Consider the following 27,889-nt stretch of genomic DNA (forward strand, 5'->3'; position numbering starts at 1 on the left):
ATTTGTCCAGACAGGAAAGATGAGAAACAAGTGGATTTTATCCTGGGGAAGAAGAATGTTAACATTTTTTTTCTCTGTGATTATAACCTTAAGGTTAAATTGTCAGAAACATTTATTTTAAGGGTATGATTTTATACAGAAATATTTTGTAGAAACTGAGTTATAAATATGTTAGTTTTGACGCACACACTTTCCTGAGGAAATTTACAGTCTGACTAGGCTTTCTTTTCCTCGTCACTTCAGACATGTTGGTTTGCTGCGTATTAAGGAGAGGAAGATGAATATGCAGAAAATTCAGCTTCGCACAGTGCGGCAGTTTCTCATGGAAGATGTTGTTCTGGCTAATCACCCAGCCCTTTTTAACCCGGATAATCCTAGGGTAACTCAAGCCATACAAAGCTTCTGTTTGGAGAAGGTAATTTACGTTATATGCATGTGAGTATCTTCGAACTGTTTGAGGCTGGGGCCCATAGCTTACTTTTCTATACAGGTATCCCCCATTTTTTGAAAGTGTGTTTTTTGCCAGTTCGCTTTTACAAAAGCCCTACATTATTACCTGTTTTGCTAACTGAAAGAAATCTGAGAGGATTTTTCACTTCCAAGAAAAGGGGGGAAAAGTGGAAATAGTGTCCAGCGTTTGTTTTGCAGCGCTTAAAGTGGCAGTATGACATCACCAAGCTGTTTCCCTGGGAACTATACTCAGCATCTCAGCTTTTACTATATATTAGTGTTGTTTTAGTTTTTATGTGCTGTTTGGTATGATTTGGTGAGTTGTATTTTGGGTCTAGGAACGATCAGAATTTTTTCCCATATAGATTAATGGTGATTGCGTCATCACTTTATGCCATATCTGCTTATGAATGGTTTCATGGGAATGCTCTACTTTTGGATAGCAGGGGAAACGTATGTTAGCACGTGGCCTGGCACCTGGCAGAAAGTAGGTGCTCCTGAAATACACGTTGAATTGAAAGAATTGACCTAGTAGATCTTCTTAGAGACCTGTACTGTCCCACGTGATATATACACTGGCGCATGTAGCTATTTCAGGTTGAATTAAGGGTAAATCAAAAATTTACATCTTCGCTTGTACTGGCCAAATTTCAACTGATCAATAGCCACATATGGCTAATGGCAGCCATACTGAACACTGCAGGTATAAAACGTTTCTATCATTGCAGAAATTTCTGTTGCACAGCTTTGTTACAGAGAGTAGCTTAAAGGCCAAGATTATAAAATTTTAGACTTGGAAGAGATCCAAGAAATCTAACATCTCACTAGTACTGAAATCCTTTTCACAAGTACTTATTTGAATACTAATTAGCTAACTTCAGATGACCAGTTCTGTTGCGAAACAACTGTAGTTGTTCAGTTTCTTGTCTTGGGGCTAAAATCTGGTTCATTGTAACTTGGTTCTGTCCTCAGGAACAATATTAAATAAGTGTTTTTATCCTTTAGCATGACACAGCTTCAGATATTTGAAAACAGTGGTCTCTTTTTCCTTTAACTTGGACTTCTGGGTATATAATCCAAGATCTTTTGTTCATAGATCCTCAGATATTCTGGTCAGTCTCCTCTGGACATATGACTAAAGAACTAGATTTATTTGGTTTTAAGTTAATGAAATGAGGGAAGCCATATTGAAACAAGAGTAGAAACTTTGCACAAGAGTCACTTTTTTATGTTCTTTTCTAAAATACTAATATTAGAGATTGAACAATTTTCGTGTTAAGAACTTTAGTGAAATAAAATCGTTAAGGAATGATATTAGCGGGAGCATTAAAAGGAGGTGTATTTTTAAAGGTGTTACAGATGAACTAGGAAACAAAGATGGTCTTGTGGCTTAGGATGTTCCTGTGGCTCATAAAGGAATACGAGCTCCTATTTGGATAGCTCAAACTAAGATTAATGTTTTGTTTTTTAATCTTTATATATTTTTGTTTTGAGATTGAAGAAATGCTTGAAAATGCTGAACGGGAACGTCTAGGAAATCCTCAACAGCCAGAGAAGCCTCTTATACGACTTCGAGTAAGCTCCATTTTTGTAAATTAAAAAAAAAAAAAAAAATAGTGCTATCGAGTCATTTCCGACTCATAGCGACCCCATTTTGTAAATTAACCGCTATTAATTTTCAAAGGATAACCATGTATAGTTGACATGGATTTTCTGAAAAGTAAGGAGAGTGCATAGAGTAATAAGGAGAACAATCACCATTGGGAGGCCAAAAATAATAAAACTGTAAAGATTTGATTTAGTTACAGTTTAATTCTGATAGGTCTCTCTCTGTTTTTTAAATCATGCTTTAGGTGAAGGTATACAGAGCAAATTAGTTTCACATTAAACAATTAATACACATATTGTTAGATGGGAAACCCTGGTGGCGTAGTGGTTAAGAGCTACGGCTGCTAACCAAAAGCTTGGCAGTTCAAATCCACTAGGTGCTCCCTGGAAACCATATGGGGCAGTTCTACTCTGTCCTGTAGGGTCACTATGAGGCGGAATCGACTTGACGGCAACAGGTTTTTATTGTTAGGTTTGATAATTTATTTATTTATTTTTAATGTTCTAAACAGTCTGTTGTTATATTTAACAGGCAGCCTGAAATCTCTGATTTTATTTTTGGCTAGCCTCCATCCTCTCACTCCGTCCCAGCCACCCTGGCCTTGCAGTTCCTCAGACATACTCTCACCTCCTCTGGATCTACTCTGTGAGGCCCCGCCGTAATTCACATTGCACCCTGCATGCTTTCTGTCCAACACTCTGGATTTTGCTTACCCTCCTCTACTTTTTTTTTCCCTCCACACTCATCCTCCTAAGCTACTATATACAATTTATTTATTTTAGTCAGTAATTGACTTCAGTTACAAAACTGTAAGCTCTATGAAAGTATGAAACTTTGTGAATTTTGTTAACTAATGTATCCAAAGATCCCAGGACCAAACCAAAAAAACCCCAAACCTATTGCCCTCAAGTCGATTCTAACTGATAACAACCCTGTAGGACAGAGTAGAACTGCCCCATAGGATTTCCAAGGAGCGGCTGGTAGATTTGAGCCTTTTAGCTAGCAGCCAGACTCTTAACCACTGTGCCACCAGGGCTCCTGATCCCAGAACAGCTCTTGGCATATAGTAGGTGCTTGATAAATATGTTGAAGAAATTAGCGAGTATTTGAGAGCATTAAAAAAATCTAAGAAGTTTGTTTCTTATGCCTATAAACTTATCTTTTCTAGTGTGATTAAAAAAAAAAAAAAACCAATAATCCTCTTTTTTGCCCCTGTGCTTTTCCCTTCTAGCACCTACTCTGCCTTTCTCAGTCTCTTCCCTAGCCCAAGTCGCTCAGGGTAGATAGCCTATACTTATCCAACCATCCTGTTCCTCAGCCCGCTATAATCAAGGCTCTGACCCCATCATATCAGGTAGCAAAGGTGACCTTCAGTTACCAAAGCAGGTAGATTTTTTTTTCCTACCCGACTGAATCACTCTTTGGCATTGCCTTCTATTACTTACCTTTATCCCCTCTTATCCCTTAGTTAGCCCTCTTTTCATTCCGGGCATGTAGCTTTAACTATCACCTATATAGTGATGACTCCCAAATTTGTACCTCCAGCTTAGACCCCTTTGTTGACCTGCATGCCTAGGGGTCCCTTAGAGGCTTAGTGGTACTCCAGGAATATGGTCCTCAAACTAGCAGCATTGCCATCACCTGGGAAATTGTTAAAAATATAGAATCTCAGGCCTCATATCATACACAGTGAATCTCGTTTTAACAAGATCCTTGAGGTATTTGTTTTAAAGTTAGAATTAAAATTTCAACTAGAATTTGTGGAAAGAGCATAGTCTGGTGGCACACTGACTGGGTTTGGTTATGGCCCTACTACTAGCTATATGACCTTGAGCAATTGAATCTCTCATCCAACGGTTTATACTGACTTCTTACAGCTATGAAGTAAATGAATTAAACAGTACCTGGTGCAGAGTAAGTAATCTAGTCCCTTCTCTATCCCAGTGTCAGTGCTGTAGTTGAACCCTGGTTATCTCTTTCCAGGCCTATAGCTGCAGCTTCCTACCTGGACTGTACTCCCAGTTCCCCCTACCCCCGCACTTCTAGCCAAACCATCTTCCACACTAATGCCAAAGTGATCTTTGTAAAATGCTGTCTTTAGTATATTTCCTGATAAAAAGGATTTAATGATCCCATAGGACTCAAGGAACAAGTCTAAATTCTTGTAGATGGCATTCAAGGTTCTTCTCAATGTGGTCTAAATCGACTTCTTTGGCTTCTTTCTCCTTTTCCTGTCAGTTCATCCTAAGCTCCAGTTGTATTGGACTAAAAATGACTGTTCCTTGAATCCGGGGGGCTTATCTCACTCTTTTGCATGTTTGCTTATGCTCCTTCAACCTGCAAGGAAGACACCTCCGTCCTTCTTTCTCTGTATCTCCTTCAATACCCAGTCAGAGCCTGCTATCTCCAAAGAAACCTTTCTTGGCCACCAGTTAAAATTGATTGGTTCTTCCTTTGGGTCCTCATTCTACTTTGTACATGCTTCTTATAACACCGTTCACGTTCTGCTTGCAGTTAACTTGTCTACTTGTTTGTCTTCCCTGTCAGCTTGTAAATTTGACAACAGCGATTACGTCGTATATATGGTTGTATCCCTAGCCCACAGCAGAGTTCCTAGCACATTGTAGATACTCAGTAAATGTTTCCTTAGTGAATGCATTTTTCAGCTCTTAAAAAAAAAACCCATTGCTGTTGAGTTGATTCCAACTCATAGAAGCCCTATAAGACAGTAGTAGAACTGCCCCATAGGGTTTCCAAGGCTGTAAATCTTTTTGAAAGCAGACTGCCACACCTTTTTCCTGTAGAGTGGCTGGTGGGTTCAAGCCACTGACCTTATGGTTAGTAGCTGAGCGCTTAACCACTGCAGCACCAGAGCTACTTTTTCAACTCTTAGGAGCAGAAAATTGCACGTAAAGCTAAGCTGGAGTACAGCTGTTAAAAATGAAGATTTTTGGGGACCAGTTGCTTCAGCACTCAGCATTTTCTCTTTTACAGCATGAGAGCTGTTGCAATGGTCTGATAATATAAAGATAGTTACTCTGGGGGAACCATATAGCCAGTCCTCTTTACCAGGGCAAAGGATCCCATGTTCCTTATTAATATCTGCCTGATACTGTCAGAACTAACCAGACTTAAATAGAAGATAGGCATTCCTTTGTGAAACACAGTGAAATATTCATTCCTGAAATGAAAAAAAATAGTTACTGCCAGTAAGCAATATTATGAAAGTATACTGTATCAACTAGAGCGTCCTTGTTAATTAATTGAACGAATATTTATTGAGTACTTTCTGTTCTGGATGTTGGGAGATACAGCGATGATAAAACAAGCAAGGTTTTGAACTGGTGGAGCTTCTAGGAGGTGGAGGCATGAAGAGAGACATAATAAACACATACCAAGTCAAAGAACAAAATTTCAGATAGTGCTAAGTGCGATGAAGAATGTAAGTGGGGTGGTGGTTAGGAAGTACTTTTGAGAGGCTGACCAGGCTGGCCTTGGAGATGATGTGATGCTTCCCAGAAAGCATGCTTTGAGAACAGGTAGTTTAGGAAAATGATTCTATCTCTCAGAAAGAAATGTGGTAATTCTCTCTGTAATGGTCTGTTTACCACTGTAGACTTCTTTAGAAAGAGCCTGCTTGAGAGAGTGTGTTCGTTCTAAATGGATACTGTGCTTTGAAGGTAGCCATTTCTCAAATCTCCTGATTTTTATTCTTTTCCTATGTGGATTTTCCCAGCATCCATCCTTATCTCAGCATGAGAATATATCTCTATGATAATAGACCAATTGACTAATGGGTGAAAGGCTAATTATTTTGGTGGGGGATATTGTTTTTGCTTTGAAAGTTTAGAAATTCATGTAGAATTTTTTCACGGCCTTTTAGATGGTACCCCTGGTACCTAGACTATTAGTGTGGTCACGGGGAGTTGCAATCATCCCAACATTGTGGAAATTTTTGCTCTATCCTGATTCCACTGAATAAAATATTTTGCTTCAGCTTATAGCTTTCCAAACTTAAATATTTCTCTGTAGAATAAATGTTATTAACCCCATCATGATCTTTATTTTTATGATTTCCCTATCTGGATTGATATCTGGTTGCCCTGACCTGTGTTCTAGTCTTGGGTTGTTATCTGAATATTATTGATTTTCTAACCAGAGACCTCCTTTAGTATTTCTTTTAATTTTGGTTTGGTTTTTGCAAATTCCCTAAGCTTCTGTTTATTTGGAAATGTCCTAATTTCACCTTCATATTTGAGAGACAGTTTTGCTGGATATATAATTCTTTGCTGGCAATTTTTTTCCTTCAAGGTTTTATGCATGTCATCCCATTACCTTCTTGCCTGCGTGGTTTCTGCTTAGTAGTCTGATCTTAGTCTTTCTGACTCTCTTTCATAGGTGACTTTTCACTTATCTCTATCTTAAAATTCTCTCTTTATCTTTGGTTTTGGCAAGTTTGATTGTGATATGTCTTGGTGACTTTCTTTTGGGATCTACTTTGTGTGAGGTTCAATGAGCATCTTGGATATACATCTGCTCATCTTTAATCATATCAGGAAAGTTTTCTGCCAACAAATCTTCAACAGTTCTCTCTGTATTTTCTGTTATCCTCCCCGTGTTCTGATACTCCAGTCACTTGTAGGTTATTCCTCTTGATAGAGTACCCCATAATTCTTAGGGTTTCTCTGTTTTTTTAAATTCTTTTATCTGATTTTTCCTCAAATATGTTGGTGTCAAGTGCTTTATCTTCAGTCTCACTAATTCTAACTTCAGTTTCCTTAATTCTGCTCCTATGACTTTCTATTGAGTTGTCTAATTCTGTTAATCTTCTGAATTTCTTTTTGTCTTCCTGTGGATTCTTGCAGCCTATTAAATTTGTCTTATGTTCATCTCTAATCTTCTTAATTTCCTCTAATGCTTCGTTCCTTGGCTTGTTCTGTGTTATGCCTGATTTCCTTCCAGATCTCTTGAAGAGTTCTGTATACTAATGTTTTGTATTCTACTTCTGATAATTCCAGGAAATCCTCTTCATCCGGAAGATTTCTTGATTCTTTGTTTTGGGAGCTTGCTGAAGACATCATGGTCTGCTTCTTTATGTGATTCGATATTGACTATTGTCTCCGAGCCCTCAATAAGTTATTGTATTTATTTATTTTATGTTTGCTTACTGTGTCTCAGCTGCTTCTTTTGTTTTGATATGCCCAAATAGGCTGCTCGTATAAGCTAGTTGGATTATTGGCACCTTTGAAGCTCTACTGTCCTGTCACCAGGTGGTTAGAGCTGTTACTAGGTATACGAGCCTAGGAGTCCCTTTACTTTTCTTGTATGGATTCACCTGAGGTGTCCAGGTAGTTGGTCACCAAGTGTGTGGTACAGGCTCTCACCTGCAGTCTTAGACATGCAGGGGTGATTGGTGTAGGCACAGGTATCTGGCTGCAGTAGGGGGAGGAGTCATGTGCTGAGCAAGGCAGGGAGCTGACATGACAACCATCCCTGCGTGTCTGTGAGGAAAGCGTGTCCCTCTTCCCTAGAGTGTGTAGGTGGGTGAGTTTTGCAGCCAGACTGTGGGCACCCAGTGCTGTTGTCTGTAAGGGCCAGGGGGCAGCACTTATCATTGGACCCCTGTCACAGGTGACTAGGTGGCATGGATGAAGCCATCAGTCTTGAGGCCCCTGACGTGTGTAGGTAAGGACCCTGCTTAATAGGCAGAGCAGTGTCAAATGTCAAGAACCTGCCTCTCCACCATATAGCTGAAATAATTGAAGTTAGACTTCAGATATATACCCTGTTGTACTGTGCTAATGAGGTCCTGCGTTGTTGAAATGGACCCATGCAGGTCTATGCAGGGGTGAAAGGCATTCAAAGTCTGTGGGCCTCTAGGCAAAGGAGCTGTTTCTGCCCTGAGTTCCCAGCTTAGGGGAGCTGATAGATTATTTTTTCCCTGTTAATTTGTTCCTTCTCCAAGGCCAAGAGAATGGCTCAGGGCGCATGACAGGCCCTACTTCTGGCCCAGGGAAAGCGGTTGTCAATGAAGCCGGCTTGGGACCTGGTGCAGAGCAGGGAGGGGTCAGGTAAATGGGACAGAATATTTTCCCGAAGGGGCTTTTTCATCTGCACAGAGATTAGATGCATGTACTTATCTTTTGTCGAGAGCACCACTTTTTGCTGGTTCTGGAGGCATAAGTGGACTCTGTACCATTCGGTCTCTCCTAATGTGGAGAACACATCCCAGATGTCACTGCTTGCCTTACAGTGCTCAAGCCAGCCAATCCGGCCTGTGGGGTGCCCCTTCCCACCAGGTCAGGTCTGGCAACTGTTCGCTGTTTGTGAACCATCTCTCCTTCCCCCTGTCGCTCAGTCTGATTCTTCAACTTTGCCTTTGATGTTCAGAGCTCCTAGATTGTCATATAGAATCGATTCACTTGTTTTTTCGGGTCTTTGTTGTAAGAGGGACTGCAGGAAGGGTCTGATTACTCTGCCTCTTGGCCCCGCCTCCCCATGATGGTCTTTAAAATGTATCATAGAAAATTAACACATTAATTTAAAAAAATATTGAGCATAAGCACTATAAACACTGAAGGATGAGTATGTTTCTTAAAAACTGAAAAAATGTTGTTGCCCAGCCTAAAGCATGTTCTGTATTTCCAGGTGGACTACAGTGGAGGCTTTGAACCTTTCAGTGTGCTTCGCTTTAGCCAGAAATTTGTGGATCGAGTAGCTAATCCAAAAGACATTATCCATTTTTTCAGGCATAGAGAACCAAAGGAAAAAACAGGTAAGCTAGTTTTAATTTTGTAAATTAAAAAATGCTCTCACAGGGTTCACGTAAATAAGTCTTTAGTAAAGAAGTATAAAAAATGATGGAAGAAGTTTTAGTATGTTTCTTTTTAATATTTTGGACAAATAAACTGATAGTTGGAACAACTAAATCTCTTGCCTTCTAAAAACTAAATCGCAGTTATTTTTAAACCTGGGGACATCGATAGGGAAATGGAAGGCCTTCTCTGCTAATATAGTTTTTTTAAAACAGTGCTGTTGAACACACAGATTTAGAGATTTATTGCTCAAAATAAATTATTTATTGTATATTATAAATGATCAGAGAATATACTTTCAATTTTTAGAATATTAAGTGTTTTGACTTCAGAGAGTATAATTAGTTAGGAAGACTCCAGTCTTGGGAAATAAGTGGTGTCTCATACCTTGATGTTTCTGATGATCCAGGTAATTAATTTTCAATTAAATTTCATAAACAGTAATTGCCCTTATTCAGACATTCACAAAGAAGTTCATATGACTGAGTGCTTCTTCATAAAAAATACTGAGCTCATTAAACACAGATGCTCTTCTCTTTGAAACTGTTGAGTCAGAGAATTTTCATAGAAAAGCGTGGCCCTTGTTTACAAGTAAGCTACCTAGGCTTTTATAAAGTCATGTTTAATGGGCTTATATTTTCAGCATCCATTCGTGACCAGAAATTGGGTATGCTGTTAATTCAACCTGAAATTCAGATATTTAGATAGAGTTCAAATAAAACTATTTAGAGGGGAAAAATTCCACAGTAGAGAATTATATTTTTATGCTGTGAATTTGAATTAGTTGCTTATTGATGATAGTTTACTAATTGTACATCTTTACGAATTCCTTAAATTTTACGGGTGTAACCTTCATAAGAATACAGGCTGTAGAGCTAGTACCTTATCCTAGGTTTCATCTGTAATGAGTTTTATTCTAGTGCTTCCTTTTTGGCTTAAACAGAAATTGCTCAGCAGAAACAAGGACGCTTTGGTATGTTTTAGTAAAAGCATTTTCTGTTGTTTTGTTCAGCTCTGCCACTTACTAGATGGGTGACTTGGTACAAATTATTTCACGTCTCTGACTTTTAGTTTTCTCCTCTATAAAATCAGGATAATTTCTGTATTTCATCTGTAAAATCAGAATAGTGCTCTGAGGCGTCTTGCAGCCTCACAGGATTGTTGTGAGGACTAGATGATATGCTGAAGGTCAGTTATCTTAACATAGCATCTGGAGTGCTGGAGGTACCTGTCCACAGTGGGGTGCTGCGCTTCCCGCAGAACTCACTGCGAAGCTATCAGAGACGGTGCCTAAGGAGGAGTCTAGCCACTGGCACTCCACTATGAAATCGATGGCCCAAGAAGGGAGGGAGGTGGGCTGGAGGAAGCCTTCCCTGATGCTGACACTCATCTGTGAAGCTGTCTGAGAGGGTGTGCTAGGAGAAGCTGTTGACAGGACAACTCCCTGCAAAGCTGCTGGGGGTGCCAGGGAAGCAGCCCAAGGGGAGGTGCCTGGCTGGGGGCATTCCACTAGAGACTGCCAAAATAACATCGTGATATGTTGTTTCGGTTGAAATATATGAAGAAAATCTTCTCTCAAACAAAAGGTAGGTAGAAAAAACAATTGCTGTCAAGTTGATTCCAACTCGTGGTGACCCCATGTATATCAGAGTAGAACTGCGCCCCGTAAGGTTTTCATTGGCTTTGGAAGTAGATTGCCAGGACTTTGTTCCGAGGTGCCTCCGAGTGGATTTGAACCACCAACATTTAGGTTAGCAGCTGAGCATGTTAACTGTTTGTACCACCCAGGGACTCCAGGTGGAAAAAGGAGGAATATTTTAATAGCCTTTTCAGATAATTATGGATTCTTTTCAATATTATAGCAAAACTCAATGAGTGGTAATTTCTTAAAGGTGAATTGCAACGAGGAATCTGTACCATATCAGTGTGACTGTTCATACTCTTACATTAAATTCATCAGTATCTCTTTTACTTTAAAACTGAGCTCACCCATGCAGGATTTTATAACATCATGTGTTGGTCGTTTGGAAAACAGTGGTTTACTGAGTTTTGCAGGTCTCGGTCCAGACGTTGATTATATAAGATTAAAAGATTACACTTAACAAATATTGCCATCTATCTAATCAAAAAAGTCTTTAGATGTTAGAAAACCACCAAGCTCTCAGCAGATAGAAATTTTCCAAAATTCTGATTTCTGCTCTAGAGCTTGAATTTTATTATTGGCAAGAAACACTGCCTGTTGTTTTCTTTGAAGCGACCCAGGTTACCCACGTATGGATAACCATAGCGTGTCCAGCAGTTCAAATGGCTGCAGAGTGCTTTTCCTGGAGACAACCATCCTGCATAACAGTGCCGCAGAAGTGCTTTACGCATGTTTCTCATTTGTCTCCCAGAATGTTAAAAAAAAGTACACACTCAAGGGCCGAGATTTAATCAATCACTTTTGCTGTCGTCTAGGACATTTGTCAGTGCAACCTTTTTTTTTTTGATAAATATGAGTACGTGGTGGTGACTGCTAGTACAGCTTTGTGCCACTGCCTTGACTCATCCCAAGATGCCAGCAGTTTTACTCATTATTGCTTTTGTATCTTCACCGCAAATGTTAATACAGAGAAAAAGACAAGTAATGTCTCAGTATTACTAGGAAAGTAGTTTTGGCTTCACAGACTCCCTGGCAGGGTCTTGGTGACGCCCAGAAGCCTGTGGACCATACTATGAGAGCATCTGGGCTAGACATACTACTTGGAGATATGAAAAAGAAGTCCTGACTGTCGCTATTAGCATAAATGGCTTGTTTTTGCCTCAAAATTTACCATGTTGACCATGATGGCCGTTGATGAATTTGTGCTGTACCTTCTCCGTTGACACAATCTGCAATGAGTTTGTGACATTATAGTATGAGATACTGTTTTTTGGGCTTCTTTTTTCTAGGAGAAGAAATCAACTTTGGGAAGCTTATCACAAGACCTTCTTTAGAAGGAACAACTCTCAGGGTGGAAGACCTTGTAAAACAGTATTTTCAAACCGCAGAGAAGGTAACTTCTTAATTACACCTCACTTAAACAATGGCTATCTTATGATAACAGATTTTAATTTAGGATATGCTTAATTGATGGTTTAAACAGAATGAATCCTTACAGTGCTTCTGTGAAGCAAATAGGGTGACCGTTAATTATATTCGTTTATAGTTGTCACACATGGAGAAAAATTAGTGCTTAATTAAGGTTTGTTACGAACACTTACTGTTGTGGCTGTTTTGTTGTTGTTGTTATCTTCTTTCTTTTTATCTCTTCTACAAAAATCTGAGTCCAGGATTTAATTTTCTCACATCTGGATGTAATTTCAGGGTTACTTTACTAATACAGTTCAGCCACATGATGATGAAACCACTCACACTTCCTGTCATGGATTTGTACCACTCTAAGTCCTTCTGGTTATAGTAGTTTCCTACTGTAGCTGTAACAAATGACCCCAGACTTAGTGGCTTCAGACAACACAAATGTATTATTCTATAGTTCTGTGGGTCAGAAGTCTGACACAGGTCTCACTGGGCTAAAGTCAAGGTGTCAGCAGGGCTGTGTTCCTTTCCCGGAGGCTCTAGGGGAGAATCTGTGTCCTTGTCTTTTTGAACTCACAGAAACCACCCACATTTCTTGGCTCATGGCCCTGTTTGTCCATCTTCAAAGCCAGCAAAGTTGCATCTCTCTGCCCATCTTTTCATAGTCAACCTCTCCCCCTGGCTCTCCTCTTCTGACTCCCTATTGCATGCTGATAGTCCCTGGCCTGCCTATGTTATGGTCAGCTGTTAGGAACTTCGATTCCATCTGCAGCTTTAATTCTGCTTTGTTGTGTAACGTATTCATAGGTCCTGGGAATTAGAATGTGGACATCTTTAGGGGCCAGTATTCTTCCTAGGGGGCCTAATAGAAACATCAAGAGGGCCATCTTTAAAGAGTCCAATAGAAACTAAACCCAGTTTCTACTAAGTGTTAGCTGCCATTTCTGGTCTCTGTGTTTTTGCTTCTTCTGTACTTTCCTCCCTTTTCTTGTTTTGACTTTGCTTTTTCTAGCCCTCAATATTTATCAGTAGATTTAATTACTGTTCACTAAATTGTTTTTTTTTTTTCCTTTCAATAGCTCGGTAAATTTTTGCCTTTTTTCCTGGTAATATTATCCTACAGATTTTCCTTCTTCATATATAAGTATTTTTTAAGGAACAGGTACTGTTTTCTGTTTAGTGATTTGTGTCTCTCTTACAGAATGTGCAGCTCTCACTTCTAACAGAAAGGGGAATGGGTGAAGCTGTACAAGAATTTGTAGACAAGGAAGAAAAAGATGCCATAGAGGAATTAGTGAAATACCAGTTGGAAAAAACACAGCGATTTCTTAAAGAGCGTCATATTGATGCCGTAGAAGACAAAATCGATGAAGAGGTAGGTAACTAATTTGGTGGTGGGTAGATCTAGTTCGACAGTCTCTCCTTAAGCGTAGCTCTGAGTTTCTTTCTGATGAACAATTGTTTAACTTCTCAAATTTGGGATAATACAGTGAGGATTAAATCAGAAAACATCTGGAATAGTCAGTCAGTTTTATTTCTTGTAGGTAGCATCTTCTCTTGAAAATCCCAAAAATGCTTTAAAATGAACCTTATGAAAACTTCTTCTCATTTCAATTTTTTAGTAAGCTTTGATTGATTTTTTTTTTGATTGATACTTTAAGTTAATCTAGAAAATGCATTCTCTTCTAAGCATAAAAGTGGTGGAAGAATCACAGATTTTACGAAATAGGAATTTTAAATATTTGCATGTCAGGTTGTCAAAAACCAGAAATAAAAGATGGATGTGGAGAAAGTATTTCTAAGAAATTTGGGCAGAAAAAAGGTGGATATTCTTAACATGGTATTAAAGAGCCCATATTAGTCTTAAGAAAATACTAAACATTTCAATAGGATAATGAACAAAGAATATGAATAGGCGGTTGATAAAAGAAAGATAAGTGACTAATAGCCTATGAAAATGGTATTTAGTCTAGGGTAAAAAAAAAAAGAAAGTCAAATGTATTTTTTATTGGTCAAATTGGCAACAGTTTGGAAAAAATAATATTTAATACACTGCCAATAGGAGCCTTGTTGAAAAGCACTTTGGCAGTGTATATCACGAGGCTTACATTTTACTTTTTAACTCAATCCTGGGAAATTATTATAATCATGAGATAGAGATTTGTTTATGGGGTAACTCATCTTAGTGTTATCCACGGTGGAGGAAAATCGGAAATATATTGGTAATATAAATGTTGGCTCATACATAATAAATATAGAATGCTTTTTTTGTATGCAACCATTAAAAATGACACTTTTGGAGAACATGGAAGAATGTTTCTTATATAACATTAAATGGGAAAAGAATTCCAAAGATGCAAGACTATACACAGTATGACCCGCATTATGCTTAACATGTTTAGTACGTGTATGTGTGTGTGCATATAAAAAAATGGAAGAAAATGTTCCAAACGTATCATCAGTGTTTATGTTCATATTTGTGTTTTTCATATTCCCTCTAAGCAGAAGAACAAAACATTATTCTAAAAACTTACTCCCTTTGGCTTTCATTTTAGTGCTTTTAATTGGTTAACATGGCTCTCTTGAAGCCTTATGGTATCAGTTGCAACTAGTATTAGTCAGTATCAAGTACCTTCAGGGTTAGGGCAGGTAATCCACACTTTAAAATCACTCACTGTATGACTTTGAATGTGGTATGTTCATAATTTTTTAGCATGGTGAATTTTTCAGTTAAGTGGCAGAAATAAAACATGACCATCGGTACCTTAAGTCGTATCTCGACTCCTGAGAGGTGTGTGTGTGCGTGCACACATGTGCACGCACCACCTGTGTTCAAAATCAAAACCCTTCCCAACCATGTGACCACTGGTTATGGTAGTTATCTCAGCTCTCTGTACCCGAGTTCCTCAGCTGTAAAAAGGGAATATAAATAGAACCTCCTTAAAGATTGTTGCAAGGATTAAAAGAATTAATATTTGCAAAGTCCTCAGCATAGTGCCTGTTACATGGTGGTTGTCCAGTACGTATTACTGGTATTTTTACTCTGAGTCTTCTCTTCTTCGCTGAAGACTTAGCACCTAGCACGTTTGGTATTGCACACCACCTAGAGCATTACAGTGAGACCGTGAGGGGCACAAACTGTTAAAACGCTTGGCTACTAACTGAAAGATCGGTAGTTCCAACCCACCCAGAGGTGCCTCAGAAGAAAGACCTGGGCAGTCTGCTTCCAGCAGGTTACAGCCATTGAAAACCCTCTGGCAGGTAGTCCTACTTTGAAACACGCGGGGTTGCAGTGAATCAGAATTGACTCAACAGTAACTGGTTTTGGTTTAAAGCACAATTACGTACTATGTAATCTTTTTATAAAAATTATTTCTGTAGTTTTCCCCTTCTGCCGAAGCATAACATACTGTTATTTCTCCTGGCTTAAAAAACAATAAACCAAATGCTCTTGATCCCACTTTTTCCTTTAGCTGTTACTACTCTATTTCTTTGGTCTCCTTTACAGCAGAATTACTCCAAAGACTTCTCTACATTTGCTGCCCCCTAATTCTTCTCCCTTCTCTTTTCTTAAACTGATCCATTCAGGCTTTTGACTTGGTCATTCCAGGGAAGTGTCTGCTGTTCAAGTCCCCAGTGACCTTCATTGCTAAGTCCAGTGTCGGTTCTTATCTTAAATCTAACTTGATTGCTTCTTAAATCATTTTTTCGTTGGCTTCCTGTACTCCCACTCTTGAAGGTTTCTTCCTGCCTCTCCTGCTCTCAGTCTCTGTTGTTGATTACTCTCATCTCTTTAGCCTCTTAAGTTGGAGTCCCCATAACTCAGTCCCTGGACTTCTTCTTTATCTACATATTACCCTTGTAATCTTGTCCAGTCTCTTGGCTTTAAATACCATCTGTTCAGTGGTGTCATGGATTGAATTGTGTCCCCTAAAAATAGGTGTCAACTTGGTTAGGCCATGCTTCCCAGTATTGTGTGATTGTCAACCATTTTGTCATTTGATGAGATTGTCCTATAAATCCTATCACTCTGATGTTAATAAGATGGATTAGCAGGAGTTATGCTAATGAGATCGACAAGATTTGATAGTGTCTTAAGCCAATCTCTTTTGAGATAAAAAAGAGAGACGCAGCAGAGAGACAGGGGGACCTCACACCACCAAGAAAGCAGCACTGGGATCAGAGCATATACTTTAGACCTGAGGTTCCCGAGCTGAGATGCTCCCAGACCAAGGGAAGACTGATGACAAGGACCTTCCTCCAGAGCCAACAGAGAGAGAAAGCTTTCCCTGGGCTGGCACCCTGAGATCAGACTTCTAGCCTACTGGACTGTGAGAAAATAAACTTCTCTTTGTTAAAGCCATCCACTTGTGGTATTTCTGTTATAGCAACAGTAGATAACTAAGACAATTGGGGACTCTGAGAAGTCTATCCCAGACCTCATGTCTGAACTGCTGGATATTTCAATTTGGATGTTTAGTAGACATCTTAAACTTTTCACATGCTGCACTCTAAACTTCTAATCCCTACTCCCTGCCCCCAAACCTGCTCTACCTAGTGGAAGCCTCATTCTTGACTCCTTTTTTTCTGTCACCTATATCCTGACTGTTAGAATAGAGTAAAACCTGTGAAAGCCGAAACCTGTGTAAGGTAGAAACCTGTCAGAGAAGAAAAACTCAAATATTTTCCGTTAAAAGGAGTGATAAAAAAGTGATGAGACTTCATCTTATCAAAGGCATCAAACTTGTGAGACCCAGGAAAACAAGGCAGTCCCGTTGAGTTAACTGGGTCGCACAGGTTTCACTGTATATACAGAATCTGACTAACTTCTCACCACCTGCATCACTACCAGTGATCCAAGCCAGTTCCATCTCTCACCTAGCCTCCTAACTGGTCTGCCTGCTTCTGCTCTTGTTCTTCCTTTTCCCCATTCTGTCCTCAATTCATCTGTCAGTGATTCTAGCATATTTCAGCTCCTTCTTGTTTAAAAATAGAAAAAAGCTCTTACAGTTGTTCACAAGCCTTATTCAATCTGACCCTCCTTTATTTCTCTGCCTTCACGTCTACTGTAGCCACACTGGGCTCCTTGCTGTTTCCCAAACAGACCGCCATGCTTCTGCCCCAGGGCCCCTGTACATTTTCTTTCCTTTGATTGGAATGATCTTTCCCCAGTTATTTGCGTGATTCGTTTCCTCTCTCTTAAGGTCTTTCCTTGCTCATATATTACTTTCTGAGTCAGGCCTTTTCTGACCATCCTATTTACATGCAACCTACCTCCCTGAACATGTTCTATCCTTCCTGCTTTATTTTCCTTTAAAGGCTTATCACCTTCTGCAAAGATTTTACAAGTTCAAGTATCTGAAAGGACTTAAAAGACTCCACTGACCTTACTCACTTAAGGCTATTATTTAAAGGCAAAGGATCCAGTACAGCAAGAAAAAGAGTGCAGGCAAACACTGGGGACCTGAAAGGCATCCAAGCATAAGCTCCCCAGGTCTTTGCCAGAAGATGCCTTCTGGAGGGGTCGAGGCAGAAGTTCTTGGGGGGGCCCTTTATGTCCCTCTAGTCACAATCACGTTGCGAAGAATGAGAATTCCAGAACACTTAATTGTGTTCGTGAGGAACCTGTGCATAGATCAAGAGGCAGTTGTTCAGACAGAACAAGGGAATACTGAGTGGTTTAAAGTCAGGAAAGGTGTGTATCAGGACAGTATACTTTTACCATACCTATTTAGTCTGCGTGCTGAGCAAATAATCAGAGAAGCTAGACTATATGAAGAAGAACGGGGCATCAGGATTGGAGGAAGACTAACAACCTGAGATATGCAGATGATACAACCTTGCTTGTTGAAAGTGAAGAGGACTTGAAGCACTTGTTGATGAAGATCAAAGACCACAGCCTTCACTGTGGATTGCACCTCAACATAAAACAAAAATCCTCACAGCTGGAGCAATAAGCAACATCACGATAAATGGAGAAAAGATTGAAGTTGTCAGGGATTTCATTTTACTTGGATCCATGATCAACACCCATGGAAGCAGCAGTCAAGAAATCAAAAGACATTGCATTGGGCAAATCTGCTGCAAAAGAACTATTTAAAGTGTTGAAAAGCAAAGATGTCACCTTGAAGAGCAAGGTATGCCTGAAGTGAAGAGGACTTGAAGCACTTGTTGATGAAGATCAAAGACCACAGCCTTCACTGTGGATTGCACCTCAACATAAAACAAAAATCCTCACAGCTGGAGCAATAAGCAACATCACGATAAATGGAGAAAAGATTGAAGTTGTCAGGGATTTCATTTTACTTGGATCCATGATCAACACCCATGGAAGCAGCAGTCAAGAAATCAAAAGACATTGCATTGGGCAAATCTGCTGCAAAAGAACTATTTAAAGTGTTGAAAAGCAAAGATGTCACCTTGAAGAGCAAGGTATGCCTGACCCAAGCCATGATATTTTCCATCACATTATATCCATGTGAAAGCTGGACAGTGAATAAGGAAGACCAAAGAAGAGCTGACGCCTTTGAATTGTGTTGGCAAGAATGGACTGCCAAAAAAACAAACAAATCTGTCTTGGAAGAAGTACAACCAGAATGCTTCTTAGAAGCAGGGATGGCGAGACTGCGTCTTACATGCTTTGGACATGTTGTCAGGAGGGATCAGTCCCTGGAGAAGGACATCATGTTTGGTGAAGTACAGGGTCAGCAGGAAAGAGGAAGACCCTCAACGAGATGGACAGACACAGCGGTCACAACAGTGAGCTCAAGCATAACAACGATTTTAAGGATGGCGCGGGACCAGGCCATCCCTATGTGGTACATAGGGTCACTGTGAGCTGGAGCTGACTCGATGGCACCTAACAACAACAGTCACAGAATCAAGTCCTGCTGCCTAACTGGTTATGCAGGTTGAAAACCGTCTGGACAAACACCTGCCTCTGGAGAGCCAGAGACTTTATATTTGACCCTGTTATTGTTAGTTGCCGCTGTGTTGATTTTGATTCATAGTGACCCCATAAGTGCAGAGGATAACTGCTCCTTAAGGTTTTCAAGGCTATGACCTTTGGGAAGCAGATCACCGGCCCTGTCTGCCAAGGCGCCTCTGGGGAGTTTCAAACTACCAGTGTTTCAGTTGGTAGCTGGAAGCGTAACCATTTATGCCCCTCAGAGACTTCCTAATAGTGCTCTGGGTGGTGTGTAATACACCAAAAGTGCCAAGTACGGAATCTTCATAGACTTCTTCATAGACCAGCTTTTTGGCTAGTAGTCAAGCGCTTAACCATTTGCACCACTCAGGGACCTCATGCTTGACCCTACACCCCTAAAATACGTTATAATTTAGTTAGTTTGTTGCCATTCTTTGGTCCACTCTGCTCTAGATATAAACTCCATGAGGGCAGAATTTTTTTTTACTATTTTATTTACTGTTGCATTCTCAGTTCCTATAATAGTGCCTGGCACACAGTAGGCGCTCAATAAATATTTGTTGAATAAATTATTGCATAAATGGCATTTATCTCTCCAACTGTTTAACTCTACTGTAAGAGCCTTGTGAGCAGGAACCACTAATAAAGGAACCTCTTGTATCCGTCACAGAAACCCTGGTGGAGTAGTGGTTAAGAGCTACGGCTGCTAACCAAAAGGTTGGCAGTTCGAATCTACCAGGTGCTCCTTAGAAACTCTCTGGGGCAGTTCTGCTCTGGTTGGCAGTTCGAATCTACCAGGTACTCCTTAGAAACTCTCTGGGGCAGTTCTGCTCTGTCGTATAGGGTCGCTATGAGTTGGGATTGACTCAACGGCAATGGGTTTGGTTTTTCGGTTTAGTTTTGTATCCTTCACGGTCCCTGGACCATGGTCAGCAAGCAGTAAACATTCAATATGTGACAGTTGATAAAAATGGATCTTCAGGGTCCATTGCTTCAGATACCATTTCAGAGGGCCTCCAACCCATCTTGCAGCCAGATGCCCAGGAATGTTTTGAGCAATGTAATAAATATTTCAAGCTTCGTAAAGGAGACTGGATTTTGTTTTTAACTTTCTACTGAAGTATAACACTCAAGGCATATTAGACTTTTTTTTCTCTCCTGTCTGACAGACCGTTTTTCAGTGACAGAACATTTCGCAGCAGGTAATATAAGTTTGCTCAGGGCCAGTACATTTTTGTTTTCTAGGGTACATTTCTGAAATTTTAATGTAAGTCACTGGGAAAATTTGGTTTATCAATCACTCGTGAACTAAAACTGTACTTAAATTTTCCAGGTTTTATGTTATAATGGAAAGCATTTCTTAATTAGTTGTAGCCGCTTACTTGATATTTACGAAACTGATATATAAGCGACATGTTTGCAGTTTACTCTGTTATGATCTAGGTACGTCGTTTCAGAGAAAGCAGACAAAGAAATACTGATGAAGAAGATGATGAAGTTCGAGAGGTAATTTTTCTGTTATAAATTGCTACGCTTGTATGTCAGTTGGAGCCCTGGTGGTGTAGTGGTTAAGACCTTGGCTGCTAACCAGAAGGTCAGCTGTTCAAGTCCACCAGCTTCTCCTTGGAAGCGCTGTGGGACGGTTCTACTCTGTCCTGTAGGGCTGCTGTGAGTTGGAATCACCTCTACGGCAGTGGGTTTGGTTTTTCTTTTTGATATGTCAGTTTGCTAAATTACAGTAACTAGAAAAAAAAATTTTTTTTTTAGTAGGTTTACTTAGAGCAGTTAATCCACCTAGATTTGGTGGGTGGGAATGGGCAGGCATTGGCTAAGGATGGAAGATGGGCGGGTGGTAGATGGCCGTCTTTGATTTATAGTAGCTTAGCCTATCAATACTCTGCTCACTCACACTGCTCTTTTTTTCTTTTGCTTGTGGCTAAAACTTACTTAATGCGATGTGGGGGGGGGGTGCTTACAATAAGAGCCCTAATTAATCTAAAGAGTGTTTTATCAGTGTAAGTAAGATCTTACCTTGCTGAGCTAATGTTATTTTAGGCAAAAAAAGAAGAAACTTAGTGTTCCAGTTAGCCATCTTTTCATGGGTAGATACAGAGAATTTCCATTGGCCTTTTTGAAATGTGGAAATTAGCTTGAGCTCTACCATCACTGTCTTCTTAGGAGGTACAGGTTAGCAACCATTTACTTAAATTTTGGGCCTCTCTCTGGTACTTGGCAAATTCATTATCAAAATGTATTTTCTTATTTTCTAATTGTCCCTCATGTTTTATGATTGCTACCTGGTATTTAAAAGCTATTTTATAAATCATTTATTTTCAGCAGACATTTTGTGTGGTGCCTGTCATGGATTAGGTATTCTGCCTTATATTAGGAATACAGATATGGAAAAGATATGTAGCCAGTGTTACTCATCATTATGTCTAGAAACTGTTGAACGGAAATGGGCTTTTGCTGTGTATATTTTCACAGATGTGAAAAAGGTCAGTCTGTGTCCATAAGGGAGTCTCAGTTCAGTAGGAGAGACAGATATATGTGTAAAGAAAGTATTAAAGCTTTTCATGGCTGGAAATTTCCCCCTCTCTCAATGAGTACAAATGTCCCACTAGTCCATGGTCATTTTCCTCAGTATTTCTGAACAGTAGCTGACGGTTAGTGAGTTCGAAGGAGTTGAAACACATCCCTGATATTAACTTTGACAAATTCCTCTATTTTCTCTGCTATAATAAAAGACAAATTAATAGGACCATCCACCCCCCTTCAAATAATAGTTTTTGCCTCATTTTAGGCACACTTCTTAGGTAAAAATATCTGAGATACCAAAAAGAGAAAGCCTCCTGTTTAAGGAGATGACTGTCAGTTTACGTTTTCTTTTCTCCTGAGCTCTTCAAATGAATCCCTGTTCAGGAGTTGATCTATTGATGATTACTAGGTAATAACACAGTCTTTAATGTCAAAAGGAATTTTAGACCCTGATACAGGAAAAAATCAGTTGTCAAAAATACTTCTGTACCGTCTCTAGAGACTGAGACAGCTCAAAGGCTTTTCTTTCTTTTTTAATAAAACCTCCAAGTATATTTCTGATCTGCTTTATCATCTGGCATTTTGTACTAGCTATTTAGGATTTTTGGACCCAGTTATAAACCCGATCCAATAATGCCACTTATCTGGAATTTTAGGGGCCAGAAAAATGACTTTTTAGGTGTTGCTTTTTTCTTTCCTTTGTTTTATTACAAAAGTTTGATGTTCTGTGCTGATAGAGGGAGAAAATTGCCGCCTGCCCAAAATCGTGTCCCAGTTCATTTGGATAAAGAGTATGCAGTAAAACCTGCAAAAGCTGAAATCTCTGTAAGTTGGAAACTGGTCAGAGAAGGAAAACTCAGATATTTCCACTAAAACAAGTGATAGAGAAGTAGTATCTTAGGCTCGGTTCCCTAGAGAAGTAAAACCAGTAAGTATATAAATATATAGAGAGAAATTTATATCCGGGAAATGGCTCACACAGTTGTAGAGGCTGGAATGTCCCAAGTCTGTGGGTCAGGATAGAGGCATCTCCTGATTCAGGTTGCCACAGGGACTGGTGGACCCAAAATCGGCAGGTCAGAGAGCAGGGCTTTTGCTCCCAGGCTGTTAAAAATTGATGAATCCCAAGATCGACAGGCAAGACCACAGGTAAGCTGCTAGGTCAAGTCCCAAGAACTGGAGGTCAGATGAACAGGAGCCAGCTGCAGGATCCAGCATGAGCAAAAAGGCCCCAAGCCTTGCCAGACTATGCACTTACATTCAGTGCAGGCCACACACCCAAGGAAACACCCTTTCAACTGATTGGCTACTGAACAGCAGATACAATTATGGAGGTGATTGCATAATACCAAATGACATCATGGAAGTTAACACAGCATCATACGTCCAGCAAACCACTGAGAATCATGGCCTAGCTGAGTTGATACACAACCTTAACCATCAGAAGTAATAAGACTGCACCATGTCAAAGGTGGAAAACTTGTGAGACCCGGAAAAACAAGGCAGTCTCATTGAGTTCTCGGTCTCACAGTTTTCACTGTAGTAACTCAGTTAATTGCCTTTCCCTAAAAAGAATGTGCTAGAATAATCTAAATGTCTACTTTTAAGTTTCATAGATTTCTTCTCCTTTATACTAATTATACAATCTCCATGGAAAAACACAGGATATTTTTCAACATAAACCAACATTACTAGCATTAGTGCAAGTATTGACCACAGCGTCCCCCTGCCCCCACCCCGCTGCTACATTGTGCCTGTCTTTAATAACCTTCAGTACAGAACTAGGATTCCCTGGGTAGCACAAATGGTTAACTCTCGGCTGTTAACCAAAAGGTTGGTTGTTCCTGTCTACCCAGAGGCACCTTGGAAGAAAGGGCTGACAATCTCCTTCTGAAAAATTAGCCATTGAGAACATTATGGAGCATGGCTCTACTCTGACACGCATGGGTCGTCATGAACTGGAATCGGCTCAATGGCAACTGGTTTAATAGAGAACTAAAAGCTACCACCTGGCAACTGGTTTAATAGGGAACTAAAAGCTACCACCGTCCACTAAGTTCCATACTCACCATTCCCAGTGTCAAAGTCATTGCCCAAATAAAAGTATTGGGAAAAACAGAACTGATTACCTACTTGATTTTATTTGTTATTTTCAAGGGAGAAAGGGAAATGACATATATGTAAATTATTTTTGTGAGGTGTCTTGCTTATACTGTCTCAGTTCCCATTTTATAGATGAGGAGGCTGAGACCAATCAAGGTCACATAGTGGGGCTGGAATTTGAACCTGAATATTTCTGCCTCCAAGTCTAGACTTTTCCACCCCACTATGTTCTATCAAAACTTTAGATTAAAATACTAATTCACTTCATGGCCAATGAAGGGGTGAAGTTTTAAAGCTTCTAGAACTGGTATACAGTACATCAAAATCACTGTTGGTTCATAACAAGTATAGATGCAACTGTTCTACATTTTACAGGTTTTGTTTTTTTTTTTTAATGAAAGTTAAGAGGAAGAAAAAACAGAGTAAGGATTATTTTCCACATTTATTATATTTCTATTCATCTTACAAGTTGCCCTTAAAGTAGAAAAGAGTTTGCTGAATGGTAAGAATGTATACTAAAAAGAAATGATGCCTGGTTCTTGAATCTTCTAGCTTCAGCGTAATTAACGTTTTCAGTTTAACAAATTACGGAAATATTTCTTTACAGTGGGTTTAAAGCCATTAATCTCAGTTTTTTTTATTAGTCTTTTAAAGCTTTAAAAATAAGAGTGACTATTTTATACAAGGAAGGCATAGGACGAATTTCAAATGGGAGTTTTTCAGAAGAAAGAACTTTGGGTTTAGATTTTCAACTGTATTTTAAGGCTTTAGCAGGTAATCGGATTCTGAGGTGATTTTCCAGCGTGACATATTATGTTGTAGATTGTTTTTATTCTCAGCATGCTGTTTGGGACTTGAGTAGTGGAGTTAAGACTTTCCCAGGCTCTAATTTACAGCTTTGCAGAATCACTTAGCTCAGAATATGAATCCCAGTACTGTGCTTAAATTATTTAAAGAAACAGAGAAAGGCATTAGCCTTTCCATTTAGATGAAAAAAAAAAAAAAATATGCATTAAAGTCCCTCGTTCACATGGAAAAACTCTCAAGTATTTTCTCTAATTTTAATTCATGTTTAAATAAACAAACAAAAATATTAATGGTCTACATAGAGTTGGCAAACTTTTTCTGTAAAAGTCCAGAGAGTAAATATTTTAGGCTTTGCAGGTCATATATGGTCTCTGTCACATGATCTTCTTTGTTTTTTTAAAAAACTGGTCCCATTTGCCATCGAGCTGATTCCGACTCATGGCGACCTTTATGTGTGTCAGAGTAGAACTGTATTCCTTAGGGTTTTCAAGGGCTGATTTTTCAGAAGTGGATCACTAAGACACTCTTCCCAGGTGCCTCTGGATAGAAACTCACTCCAACCTTTTGCACCAACCAAAAAAAGAAAAACCCAAACCAAACCCATTGCTGTAGTGTTGATTCTGACTCATAGTGACCACCCAAGGACTCCTTAAACTTGTAAAAATCATTCTTAGCCTGACGTGCATGGCACTGTAATCCCATGTTGAACCCTTCATTGTAGTGGTTTAGCTGTTACTTCAAGCAAGATCACCTTCGTGAAGCTGATTACCTCTGACTTCTCACCCATCCCACTCCCAGTTCTCCCCTGCCTGCCTTGTTCATGGAGCCCTGGTTGCACAGTGGTTAAGAGCTTGGCTGCTGATCAGAATGTTGGCAGTTTGAATCCACCAGCCACTCTCTGGAAACACTATGGGCCAATTGTACCCTGTCCTGTAGGGTCACTATGAGTAGGAATCAACCGGATGACAGTGGATTTTTTTTGCCTTGTTGGCATCTCCCCATTAGCCCTGGCTCCCCTTATTTCATGATATCCCAGAGAGCTTAAAAATGTTGTACTCTCCTATTCTCAGACCCAGAATTTACCATTCTGAGCAAGAGGGACTGTTGTCATAGCTTTCTAGGATATGTATCAATTTTGGAGAGCTCTACACTGCCAGAGACTTAGAGACATACATCTCAACTTTCAGCCTTAGCCTGGTCAAAAACCTGTTGCTGTCGAGTCGACTCCGACTCATAACGACCCTATGGCCACTCAAATATTCATGATATTCATTAACTCTTTATCATAGATTTTTTGTTTTGGAGTTGGAGCTATTTTCTAATTTCATTGAAAATATATTGTGTTTTGTTTTTGTTCTCCTTGTTATGTTTGTTTAAGAGAAAATATAAGGGCAGAATTGGATTTATTTTGTCATTTCTAGTCAGAAATCTTGATATTCATTTTAAAGTCAGTCAGAGTATTTGGTTAAGTCTCTTAACTTTTTTGGACATTTTCTCATCAAGTTAAAATTTTGTGGCATTTTTTTGGCCCTAAGGTTTTTATTCTTTCACAGGCTGTAATTCTTTTTATCATATATACGCTTATATATAGCCCATGTTTTTTGATTGCAAAAGTAATATTTTAGAAAAAGTTTATTATAGAAAATTTGCACTATTCAAGTATAAAGAAGAATACAAGAGCACCCTAAAATTTCACTACTCAAAGATAACTTTGGGTTTTTTTTTGTGTGTGTGTGTGGTATTTTCTTGTTATTTATTAAGAGCTCATTGTATAAATCCTTTATAAATGAGATGTTGAGTTACAGGTGACTGCCAGTATTCCCTCCAGTTCCAAAAGCTCTAATCCTGTGTAAATTTTATCTTGTTAAACCTTTTTGGAAGGTTTTATTTCGCATGTAGTATTGTAAACTTATTGTAAACTGGAAAGGAGCACCGGTGGGGCAGTGCTTAAACACTCGGCTGCTAACCGAGAGCTTGGTGGTTCAATCCCAACAGCCACTCTGAGGGAGAAAGATGTGGCAGTGTCTTCTGTAAAGGTTACAGCCTCAGAAACCTCTGGTGCTGTTCTGTTCTGTCCTATCAGGTCACTATGAGTCAGAATCGATTTCATGGCAGTGGGTTATTATAAACTGATCTGACAAATCGTAGGCATTGAATTTGATGGGGGGGGGTTCTCTCCTTTTTTACATTTTTGTAGCATGATTAGTGAAAAATAATAATGTAGGCAGTTTACATATCCCAGGCATTAGTGAGCAGAAATGAACTGGTATTGGCCATTTTGAATTGGACAGTCATATGGACTGCTATGCAGGGAAGACATTGAAGAGGAATGGTATCTCATTCATTGTCAAAAAGAACATTTCAAGATCTATCCTGAAGTACAGTGCTGTCAATGATAGGATAATATCCATACACCTACAAGGAAGACCAGTTAATAGGACTGTTATTCAAATTTATGCACCAACCACTAGTGCCAAAGATGAAGAAATTAAAGATTTTTACCAACTTCTACAATCTGAAATAGATCAAATATGCAGTCAAGATGCATTGATAATTACTGGTGATTGGAATGTGAAAGTTGGAAACAAGAAGGATTGGTATTTGGAAAATATGGCATTGGTGATAAAAATGATGCTGTAGATCACATGATAGAATTTTGGAAGACCAACAACTCCTTCACTGCAAATACATTTTTTCATCAACGTAAACGACCACTATACACATGGACCTTGCCAGATAGAATACATAGGAATCAGGTTGACTACATCTGTGGAAAGAGACCATGGAAAAGCTCAATATCGTCAGTCAGAACTGTGGAACAGACGATCAGTTGCTCATATGCAGGTTCAAGTTGAAACTGAACAAAATCAGAACAAGCCCACAAGGGCCAAAGTATGGCCTTGAGTATATCCCACCTGAATTCAGAGACCATCTCAAGGATAGATTTGATGCGTTGAACGCTAATGACCGAAGACCGGACGAGTTGTGGGATGACATCAAGGGTAGCATACCTGAAGAAAGCAAGAGGTCATTAAAAAGACAAGAAAGAAAGACCAAAATGTGTGTTAGAGGAGATTTTGGAACTTGCTGTTGAACTGAGATTAGTTAAAGAGAATGGAAGAAATGCTGAAGTAAAAGAGCTCAACAGAAGATTTCAAAGGGTGGCTCGAGAAGACAAAGTATTACAGTGAAATGTGCAAAGCCCTGGAGTTAGAAAACCAAAAGGGAAGAACATGCTTGGCATTTCTCAGGTTGAAAGAACTAAAGAAAAAATTCAGGCTTCGAGTTGCCATATTGAAGGATTCTGTAGGCAAAATATTGAACAACGCAGGAAACATCAAAAGAAGATGGAAGGAATGCACAGGGTCACTGTACAAAAAGATTTGGTCGATGTTCAGCTGTTTCAGGAGGTAGCATATGATCAAGGACTGATGGTACTAAAGGAAGATGTCCAAGCTGCACTGAAGGCACTGGCAAAAAAAAAGCCTCCAGAAATTTATAGAATACCGATTGAGATGCTTCAACAAGCAATGCAATGCTGAAAGTGCTCACTCACTTATGCCAAGAAATTTAGTAGACTG

At 39.4% G+C, this 27,889-nt stretch overlaps 1 protein-coding gene across 4 annotated transcripts in view; it reads left to right on the forward strand.

Annotated features, from left to right (window-relative positions):
• MRE11 (MRE11 homolog, double strand break repair nuclease) overlaps positions 1-27,889 on the forward strand; it is a 78,920-nt gene that overhangs the window by 19,582 nt on the left and 31,449 nt on the right. For all 4 annotated transcript variants that reach the window (XM_049889511.1, XM_049889510.1, XM_049889509.1 and 1 more), the window contains 6 exons: positions 244-415; positions 1,945-2,025; positions 8,708-8,834; positions 11,806-11,909; positions 13,134-13,307; positions 20,304-20,366. In XM_049889511.1, the coding sequence (XP_049745468.1) occupies positions 244-415; positions 1,945-2,025; positions 8,708-8,834; positions 11,806-11,909; positions 13,134-13,307; positions 20,304-20,366 (721 nt within the window). The remainder of the gene's footprint in view (positions 1-243; positions 416-1,944; positions 2,026-8,707; positions 8,835-11,805; positions 11,910-13,133; positions 13,308-20,303; positions 20,367-27,889) is intronic.

Source organism: Elephas maximus, chromosome 7, assembly GCF_024166365.1.
Source record: "Elephas maximus indicus isolate mEleMax1 chromosome 7, mEleMax1 primary haplotype, whole genome shotgun sequence".
Lineage (NCBI taxonomy): Eukaryota > Metazoa > Chordata > Mammalia > Proboscidea > Elephantidae > Elephas > Elephas maximus.